A 10,813-nucleotide genomic window follows, 5' to 3' on the forward strand; every position below is an offset into this window, starting at 1 on the left:
GTTCAATCCCGAGAAGATGAGTTTTGGGACGAGGTGAGACTTAACACGAAAAGGATTTTATAAATACAATTAACTCCAGCGCCCAAGTTCTCTCCATTTTCTCACAGCAGTGCTTGTCACGACTAAACGGGTGACTGCACTTTCATGGCAAAATATTAATAGAGTGAAAATAAGTCAGTGGTTCAGGGAATTGTACTCTTGTCGTCACTTAGAAAAGACCACACACGCCTAAAAGCATAGACTATTCAAGACGTGTGGGGTCTATTAATATCAAACATGTGGATGAATCGGATATTCCGGGTCAGTAAGATGAGCTGAGATCTGTAATTACGTCCTGCTTCATTGTTGTAATGCTTTTCCAGTTCTGCTTCTTTAGTCTTCATGCATCGAGCTTTGGAAACTACTTTATGTTCACAAGTATTGATCTCTCAGAGAACAAAGGAATTCTTGAGTACTGTTCATCCTCCCCACAACATTATTTCACCCCATCTAACTCTTGCTTTTGCCAATACCTGCGCCTTCTCTGCTCTATGGAGTTCCCATTATATAAGCACATTGAATGATACGTTATTTAATGAATAAATACTTAATGGTGGCAGGAATGAGGCAAGAAATTCTTATAAGAGAGAAACCTGAAGAGATTGAGAAAACATAACAGCACTTTGTAGGTTAACATGGTGCAATTTTGTTCTAGTTATCATGGCAGAGGTAGATGCGCCTGATTTGATCTCCTAGTTGGGTGGGTATGTATGAGGGAGCGGGACTGGAATAAAGGATTCAGAGGATTTGGAGCGTATCTCAGGAAATACAAATTATAATTTAAACATTTTACATCAGTGAGTGGCAATATCCCTTCAGCCCTCATCAAAATTTTGGCAAATTCAATAACTCTAATCTTCTAAAGAAGCACTAGCACAGAAAGTACAAGTGAGGGTTTCTTTTTCTTTGTTTGTATCTGTGTGTCATTTTCACGCTTCCCTCGGTTTACAATGAAGGGCTTCGAGACAAATCGGTGGGAAAGGCTGATGGGGAGAAAAACGGCGTGCTTATCTATGTAGGAGAGTGGAACAGATGCGGATATGACTTTGTTATCATGCAGCTCACTGAAACAGAGGAGGTGAAAAGGAGAGGAAGGAGCGGGAGAGGGAGGGGGGCCAGAAGGAGAGGCATGTCTGCTCCCATGTCAGGTTAATTGCAGGAACAGATTTCTTGGCAAGTGGGGCGGGCCTAAATAAAACAAACGACTTGCATCATCCTCCATTAGTAAAATATTCAGCATCATCTTTCATTATTTACAAAAAAATAATGCGAGGCAATCTAATTTAGGTGACTCAGCATCAATCACATGGCTATACTTCAATAAACAAACAAATCACTGCAGCACCTAAGAGCATGTGTTCAAAGAAGCATACATTTTTTTTTAAAAAACGTACAACATTTGGCTGGATGCGTTCGGTCCTATTGATTAACATGAAAACACTGATCAGTCTGGGCTCAAAAACACAGGTTTTTCTGATCAAAATTCCAGCGGTGTCCAGCTCACCGTCTCAGGAAAACAATCACTGACAGAGACCAACGTGATCTCGCATTCCCTTTTAAGTAAAAAAAAAAAAATGGGCTTCTGTAACAGCCTGAACAAAGTCTGTTTGCCGACTGCGTGTGTCTGGGGCTGACTGAGCAGCACTAACAACTAAAACACAGCTTCACACTCAACACAAGAATCAGCAGCACCGGGACGTTTACTGTGTGCATCGTCCCCAAAACAAACAAACAAACAAACAAACAAGCCATTAATCTCTCTTAAGTGTTCTTTATTACCTTTGAGGGTTTCATAAAACCGTGTTAAACGAGTGAGTCTATTTCACAGTCAATCCGACTGCTGCGTCGGGTTCCAAAAGTCTGTGTTGATATCACAAGTGTTAACATACGTACAGTATGACGCCTAACAAATACAGTGAGGCCACATCACTATTTGCACAAGAACGGTTACAGTACAAACTGTGTGTGTGTTTGTGAGAAAGCTCGTCGTAAATCTACAAATATTGAAGGGGATGAAAAGCTTTAGACAATAATTTACAAAATATAGCAATGTGGAGTAATCATCTTTAAAATGCCATCAAATATATTGGTTTTAAACCAAAAAGTTTACATCTGTACCAATACCATGAGTGGAGTAAGTCTTACAGCGATGACTGATGACATCACATACTGGTATTGCACATGGGTCTCGTCCATCCCCGACAGTTACATCAATAAAGCATCTTTTAATCCACAGTCTTTACCACATTTTCTCTGTTCCACTTTTTCAAATCGAATAACTGAGTTCATGATACAAATACTGACAGGATGCTACAGCAAAACTGCGAGTTTGAACGTATTCTGAAGCTGCAAATGGTTTATTATGTTTGTACCTGCAAAGTTTTGAAGATTATTTTCCAACAGAAAGTCCCACATTTAAAAAAAATCTTAACAATTGTATCATATAATAAGAACTGATAATGGCTCAGTTAGGTGTTTTTAAGGAAATCACAGAAACTGAATGGACAGCCGGTGTTGAGTGCATTTTACCCACAGCGCCGTGTGGCGAGAACCACATTTAGGGGTCCCAGGGACAGCCGCAGGGGTCTCCGCAGACCCTCTTTCTGTCCCAGAGGACATGCAGCTCCTCGGCCGTGTGCTGGGGAGACGACAACATGTCCAGGTAGCACTCTTTTTCACAGAGCCAGCCGGGGTCCTGGCAACAGAAAAGGAGCAGGACAGTAGCTGTGTTGATGTGTATAGACTGGTTGGATTATTAGCCACACACTGGTGCAGGTATTGCTCAGGTTAAATTGTTAATATCCACCTTTGATGCACTGTAAATGAACTCAGAGTTGCAAAAATGAAACCCAGCCGGTCAAACTGCTTTCACAGACTCCACTAGTACATTTTTTAGAGCTTATCTTTGCCACATGCTCATAAAATATGTGCAGTGAAAATGTGTTCGTGCTGTGCAATCGTTTGTGCATAAGGCTGCACAAATGAGTGCCAGACAGATTTTTTTTCACGCTATGTTAGTCTCCCAAAGTTTTGCTTTGTTTATCTGCATTAAGTTGTACAAATGGTGCTTTATAAATAAAGCTTGTGAGCAAAACTGAGCCTGAGACTTCATCTTCATCACTCACAACATCAGCAGGTTATCAAGCCGAGATGGATGTTTTGTCACTTGGACAAATTATAAATTGTAAACATGATTCATTTCTCTACTTTCTGGATCCTCTTTCCAATACTTCTTCACATCAGACACTGATTACCCATCTGATTTTCTACTGTGACAACACTGGGGACAATGATGGGACATGGAGGACTAAATCATTCCTGACTGCAGTGTGATAAGTTGTATTTTATAGCAGTATTAGAATGATAGCAACAAACCAAACCAAATTATTTGCCTCATTGAATTTGGCAGTTCAAGTCGTTCAAGCAATTTCCTACCTGATATTTCTGTGGTCCAACAGCTGCCATCCATATCCCCATGCTCACATCCTCTCCCTGTTAACGAGACATCCAAGAGAGACTGCTCACATTATCATCACCATTAACTGTCACAGGAGCTGAGTGCTTGGTACTCTACCTGGTAGGCCTTCAGTTTCTCTGCGTTGCTGGCGAGCCACTGGACCAGGTCACGGGAGACCACGTAGCCCGAGCCGCAGGCGAACGCCGGGTAGGCCGGACTCGCGTACTCCAGCTCCTGCCACTTCCCAATGCGATCCACTGCCCAACTCTGCCTGAAACTAGTGAGAGACGGCAGGAAGATTATCACAACATCCTGTCTGCCTTTCACCATGACTACTCTGCAGAGCGGTCCCGTTCCTTTCATCTAAAGTTCAGCTGACGGTGCACTGAAGTTTATCTCCAAACACGAGTGGACTCGAAATATTCATTGTCAACAGGATCGGACACTGAACTGTACTTACTTCCCCCACCAGAAATTGCTGCGCTTGAGACCCTTGTGGTCAATCTTCATTAATACTGAGTCCACGTCGATGTAACAATCATCATCCGTCTTCAGCAGTAGATTAAAGTCAGCGTTTCCCACAGACCTGCCAGAGAGGGAATACGCAACCTTAATTAAAGCCCACCCTCTGATTTTTTTCTTTCTTTCTTTTTTTGCAATATCCCGGAGGATTTACTTTCAAATACCACAGAGAGTGCAGGGCAAGAGGTGCAAATAAGTAAAATACTTCAAGTCAAAGCTTACGACCACTCTATATTTTGGTATCTGATGACTCATGATAGTGCTTTCCTTTTCCCTGACTGGGTGATTGCAATTGTGATTCTAACAGCAAGACGTTTTGAGGCGGCGACACACTTTCATTTCAGGTTGCTGATTTCCTCAGAGGGCCCAGGCAATTTGGAGACACACAGAATCGAGTCATTAGCACTTGGCATACCATTTATAGAACTGAAGCAGTTTGGAAGGCACATTCCTGTAGGTGTCTACCACGTCGACGAACACCATGTCGCCATGCCTAAGGCTCTCCTCCTGCAAGGTGGCGTCCTCCCGCCTCAGCCGGGAGGCATGGTGCTCCATCCTGGCCGGGCGGCCTCGCAGGAGCCCCGATAGACCGTCTCCATCTGACACACAGGAGGGGTGAGGGAGGAGTAACAGAGAGGGACAAAGGCAGGAGACACGATAAATTCGGGAAAATAGTGGGAGAGAATGAGGTTTAAAAAAAATAACAACAAAAAAAAGCCACTTTCACTTTTTATTCATCCAAATTTCGATTAAATTAAAGCAATTTTCAGGGATTATAAATGTAATCACTGGCTGGCAAAACAATGAGAAAATGATAACATTTCACAGAATGGGTCATTGGTTCCGTTTTCAGAGATGTAAAATGATGAATTTAATTTTGTTTTCTACATAATGGCTCCAAATCCATTCTCACAGACTCAAATCCAAACACATGCAGATAAATCAATGATGTCAAACAGCAGGATGGAGAGCGACAAACATTTCCATTTGGCACAAAGGCAAGAACCCTGAGGTGAAAAGGAGTTTATCTCAAAACCTGCCAGAGTGACCAATGTTTTCAGAGTTTTCACAACAAGCTCAAAGTTAATTCTGTTGCTGGACCGACCGTAGATAGAAAAAGTGAAGCCTCCAGCCAAACCAGGGAATCCAAGTGCACTTCTATGAGGCAATATGCCCTCTGCAATCTGCAATTCCAAGAAAAAAAAGTTTTTAACTTCCCAAACTTTTCCTTCACTTTAAAACATGAGAGGATTTTCCTCATACATTTATTTTTAACACCATCTGGGAACACGTACAGAGGAGATCTTGAGAACACCTCCTCCATCGTTGAGCTCCACGGAGGAGGAGTTGACTGTGGTCAAAGCAGCGGAGTCCAGACTCTCCCAAACCAGCGTCCCCTCAAAACCCTGGATAAAAGACAGACAGGTCACCTGTGGTGTTGTTCTGTCCAACTGTTTAAACTGAACCGCAGTATTTGCACCCACTGAGGACACCGACATCATGTCCTCAATACTGCTTCTCAGAATGGTTTGCGTTTAGCAGGTTTACATTTTACAGTTAAAAACACACGTTTTATTTCATCTGATTCTGGTATTTCTCCACCACAATTTCGACAAATGAAACAATTAGACGTCAGAAAAGACTTTAACTTTGCAGGATGCACAGACATTTTACACAGAGTCATTGTAGCAAATAACATCATTATGACTTGTGGAAAAAAATGTATTGACTTTGTAATTCATGAGAGAACTTGAATGGGAGTATAAAAACATGTCCCCTTGGGGATTAATAAAGTAACTATCTATCTATCTATCTATATGGAGCCAGAGCCTTTTTGGAGTCAACCCCTAGTGGCCTTTGGTGGTATTGCAGTACAAGGCACTTTCACATTTGCCTCACCTTTCAGACCTGGACTCTACGTCCACTTTTACAAACAGTGTGATGGTAAAATAACCTTTCAACCAGAGAGAGACGCAAAGCACTGCTTTTTAAACTGGTTTTACGTGATTCTTTAAAGGCACACTTGAAATCACATTTAGCATTTAATTTTCTGTTTGGGTATTAATTAATTACACATTTTCCTGAAATGCCTAGAATGAACTGTGTGCTATAGTCTGGTACTAATTATCAGAACAACTTCTATAAAAAATATTTTGATTATACCTTCGTTAGTTTTGTTTCATTTTTATCCTTCACAGGAAATTGCTTTGAAAGAATCGCTCAACTCAGATAAAACTTGCAGAAAATATAATAACACAGCTACAGTATCAAAATAATTGAAACACATTCGAGACTGGGAGACTTCTACTGAGTCAGGACCTCAGCATTTGTACTAGCATGGCGACAACTCTTAGTATAGTTAAGACACTGACCTTAGGCAAGATGAACTGCTCCACCGGTTTGTACCACACCCAGTTCACCATGGTCCCTGTGCTGATGGAACTGAAGCGAGCAGTAACTACAGCCTCCTGCAACAAAAACATCACAAGTTTTCACCCATAAAGAATTCACAAACAAACTCTAGTAACCATCATCGACGCTGAATCCTACACTACACTGTTATCTCTCTGGCAGGGGTCCAAAATGAGTTTGTGTTTGTAACTGAGGCAGTAAACAGCAGCAGCACGGAGTCCTCCAGTGTATCTACCTGCTCCACAGAAAAACAGCATACGGGGTACATTATACTCGCGGGTCCAGGCTCTGTTACCTCCTGGTCCAGCTGGAGAAGCTTCACTGTCACATTGGTCTGAAGCTCGGCCCGGGTCCCGCTGGGAAACACCCCCAGCCTGGTTATCACCACCGGGTGGAGGACCTTGAAGTCCAGGGCGACGGTGGACACGTCGGACGGGGCGAGCACGGAGGGGTCGGACACTGTCACAATCTCGATCTCTGCATCCTGCCCTGTCACTGGGACACAGGGAGAGTCGGGAGTTACTGCACGAGAAATTTATTGGAGCCCCAACATGCTGACCGTCTCTCTTTCAGAGAAAAGGGAAGACGGAGAGAGGGAGCGCACTCAGAGAAGGAGGCAGACTCAAGTAAAGCTATACCATCAGCACTTTGAGGAGCTGCTTCTTGGGACTGCGGTCTTCAAAGCGAGCTTCTGCTCGTGAGCTGCTCTCTTAATTACAAAAGAGCAGTTTATTACCCCGGGGATCAATGAAAAGATCAAGGCTGTTAAAAAGAAGCAGGGTTTTGACTTTATATATGTTCTACACGAGTTCTGCTGCTTCCCCCAAAATAAAGACAATCAGCGGCGAAGAATCAAAAACAAAGAGAGCAGCAGTTCATCAAACTAAAATGTTTTTTACATTGACAGAACAGCATTGAGCTGCAGGATATATTTTATATTCCTATGCTGACTAAATATAAAAGCTTAGCCTGTGCACACTTGTCTAAACAGATAACAGCAGTGCTTCTCTCTGCACTGGCCATCTCAACACTGCTAGTTTATTCAGTGGAAACATGAATAAACCTTGGCATGAATAAAAAATTATTAACATCCGGTTTTCTGTTCTTTAGTTTTTAGTGAGGATTATTTTAAATACTATGCAACAAATAATGTTCAATATTGTTTACGGTTCAATAGAAAATGAAATGGGGCAAAAATAAAATCTTTACTGGTTGATTTAAACGTGATTTTCTTGATCAGAGGGAGAAGATTTGATCTATAAAATGTCATAAAATACTAATGAAAAGGCATCACATTTTCCCACGGCTCAAAATATCCTTTTCAAATAGTTTGTTTTTTCCAATATCAGTCAAAAAGATGTTCAATTTGGAAAGAGAAACAGCAAATATTCACACAGGAGAAGCTGTAAATAGTGAATTTTGTGTCATTGTTTGCTAAATGAACAAAAGAACAAATATCGATTTACCAAAATCATGTCCTTAGTTAATTGTTTTGACTCTAGTTACATGTCAACAAACCGATTAATCAAACAGTGTAATACGTTGTTTATATGGGCTCTCATGTCTCTGCGTATCAGTCAGAATCGGACTTTTCCAGCACAAGCACTTTGAATTGGGAGCAGGATTACTTCAACAAAGTGAGAAGCTAATTAGCATTCACGTTATTGTTTCCCCAAAGAAAAATCCCTGTGATGAATGCAGCACAAACAAACATATTTCAGCCACAATTAATCATTCGCTTAACATGTGCTTTGACCTGAATCCTGAGTCAGGTACCCAACTGTGTTTGAAAGCAGCCAGTGTGTCTCTCTCTTCCAATCACGCTGAGCATCTCGCATCGGCGGCCGCCTGCCTCCGATTCTGAAGCAAATCACGTCAACACTTACGGCAATTAACACGGTGGAGAGCAGAGAATGGGCTGGAAAAATAAAACATTGCCGTGACCCTGAAGGCCGCCGTCTGAAAAAGGCTGTTCTGATGAGCAGTAATTATGTTTCCATGAAGGCAGCTCGCACCGAAACGGCCGGGAAAAAGTAGTGAAACGGCTGAATTGGAATGGCTTTGTGAAGGTGAGAGACATAACAATTACTGCAGACGTTCTATCTGTCGGTGAGCGTGTTCAATTATTTCATATACGATGCGTCTGTGCTTCGTATGGCTCTCCTTTTCAAGTGTCAGGAAGCACTTGTTGTTACCCAAGCAGCAGCTACGTTGACTGAGAGACATTTCTGCTGTGGCCGTGGCTATAGAAAGGGAAAGAAAGTTGTCCTTGAGCTGTGGGTGAACATGAATAAAGGCGTTTTACTTTTCTCCTGAACATGCATTCTTTTCATTCTTCCAACGCCTCTGCTGTTATTCTACCTCGGCTTTGCCACTGACAATTACACATGCAAGCAACAGATTGTAGAGAGCATTTCTCAGTATTAATGCTGCAGATAGATACCACAAATTCTTTCTTCTTCTTTTTTTTTTTTTTTAAATTACCTGGCTTGGTGAAGTTCAGGAGGGAGCAGGAGTAAGGATCCTCTCTGTCCTCCTCTGGAAGGGGACACCCATGTTCACCTACAATAAACTTCACCCCCACTCTGAAAAAAAAAAAAGAAGCACAAACAATTGCATCCATCTTTCTTTTTCCCTTTTGTGCAATATTCGGCTGCAAAATTTCTAAAGCTTGTCCATCTCGGCACCCTCCGTTGCCATGGTTACAGAGGGTTGCTTAAAGGCCATCACACCTTATCTGTGTCGAGATCGCTGAATGAGAAGGAAATGGACAAAAAGGAAGCGTGAAAGAGAGAACAATATTGGCCGCTGGTGGGATAAAGATAAAAGGCTTGGTGGGTCAGTCCGTGATTGGCTGCCGGCTGCAGGCTTTATTGCCACTATATAAATTTGGGCTGAAAAACAAGCGGTGAAGTTGCAGCTCCAGCCTACAGACCTGTGCTGGAAGTGGGGGTGATCTCGGAGGTAGCCCAACCAGGTGTCTCTTATTGCTTGTCGCAGTTCGTAATGGTGTCTCGCTGACAGCACTCCCACCAAAACTTCATAGAAAGGTAACGGTTCATCTGTATGGGAAACAGAAAGCAGGGCAGAGGCATGAGACAGACAAGCTCTCACAACAACAACAACAGGTGACAACAGACAGTCCTTTCCAACAATAACACCCACAGATGAGGCAGTGCATGTCAGGATAGAGATCAAATATGACCCACAGTTGGGGACAGTGATAAGCCAACAAGCAGATCAAAAAATAAAAATAAAACCCACACTTTGAGGCTCACTTGATTTAATGCTTCCCATTCCTGTGATCCTAAATCCAGTTTCCTCCAACATTTAGTTTGCAGTGACTTACTGTGATGCATCCTGTAAATCACCTCATGGTAATGTACGTCTTCGTGCACGAAAAGGTGGTTAAACTGATCAAATAAAGCGGGTTCACTCTGCAGCACAGCCCTGATAGTCAGTGATAATCCGTCTGAAGGCGGCACAGTAGTTGCGCTGTAACACGGCAGAGATGCACGGCTGACTTCAGTCCGTTTTCAGACGCCAGACTATCCCAGCAACGCCCAACACTACTGAGCTGTCACACTCACGTTGTTCCCCCGTGAAGAACAAACACTCTGCAGCGCCCGACGCACACTTCAAATCGTTAACTACCTGTTCACACAAACTAACCACCCGCAGCCGAGGACCACAACGGGGCGGTCAAAGCAAAGTTAGCGAGCCGCTCGGATGGAAAAAGAAAAAAAAGTTAGCGAGGCTTTGTTGGAGGTGAAGCCCGGTAGGGGGGGGGGGGGGTGGTTGTGGCTAAAAAAAAAAGTACCCGAGTGAGTGTTGTTGTCCAGCGGGGTGGAGGAGGGTCGTTGTGCCAACCACAAGTGCACCAGGACGGCGACAGCACAGGGCAGCAGAATGAGCGCTAGCCTCCGCATGGACGGAGCCCTTCATTCAGCCGGAGCAGCCTTCAGCTTTAGCGGCGCGGAGCCTCTTCCTGAGCCGCACGGCGCTGCACGGTGTGAGCCGCTCCGTGTGTGCGCTTCATTTCAGCTCCGCAGCTCTCCGCCGGGCTCTCACTGCTGCTGCCTCGCGTCTGCCTCCGCCGCTCGGAGAGCCGGACCAATGGGAGACGAGGAGCCCTGCCGCGATGCACTCTGGGAGGTGGAGTTCGACCTGGTAGCCAATTGAGTACAGTCGCATAAACCTGAAAACTAGATATGATTGTGCTTGTAGTATGGTCGGGATGAAAAAGAAACATACTTATACAATTGTTATTACGATGATTAGGTTGTAATCGAGATAGATGCATAATGTACACTCAAAGGGGTTTGATAAAATCAAATAAAAGTAAAATTGATTGTACACATCTAAATAAAATACAGTTAGCCT

At 43.3% G+C, this 10,813-nt stretch overlaps 1 protein-coding gene across 2 annotated transcripts; it reads right to left on the reverse strand.

The window, feature by feature from the left end:
• Positions 1 to 1,800: 1,800 nt before the first annotated feature.
• On the reverse strand, positions 1,801 to 10,487 carry b3galnt2 (beta-1,3-N-acetylgalactosaminyltransferase 2). Of its 2 annotated transcripts, none has more exons than XM_069145043.1 (12): positions 10,251 to 10,487; positions 9,366 to 9,492; positions 8,915 to 9,015; positions 6,726 to 6,925; positions 6,391 to 6,486; positions 5,314 to 5,424; positions 5,124 to 5,202; positions 4,434 to 4,617; positions 3,957 to 4,082; positions 3,614 to 3,773; positions 3,475 to 3,531; positions 1,801 to 2,734 (listed from the first exon to the last, which is right to left on the reverse strand). In XM_069145043.1, exons 1-12 carry the CDS (start codon positions 10,357 to 10,359, stop codon positions 2,597 to 2,599), a joined length of 1,488 nt encoding a protein of 495 aa, XP_069001144.1. In that variant the 5' UTR covers positions 10,360 to 10,487; the 3' UTR covers positions 1,801 to 2,596. The 2 variants fall into 2 exon arrangements, with proteins under 2 accessions (XP_069001144.1, XP_069001145.1); XM_069145044.1 differs by lacking the exon at positions 10,251 to 10,487 and adding an exon at positions 9,780 to 10,176.
• Between the last annotated feature and the right edge of the window lie 326 nt (positions 10,488 to 10,813).

This window comes from Embiotoca jacksoni, unplaced genomic scaffold (assembly GCF_022577435.1).
Source record: "Embiotoca jacksoni isolate LCO1_2020_lvr unplaced genomic scaffold, fEmbJac1.0.p SCAF_12, whole genome shotgun sequence".
Lineage (NCBI taxonomy): Eukaryota > Metazoa > Chordata > Actinopteri > Embiotocidae > Embiotoca > Embiotoca jacksoni.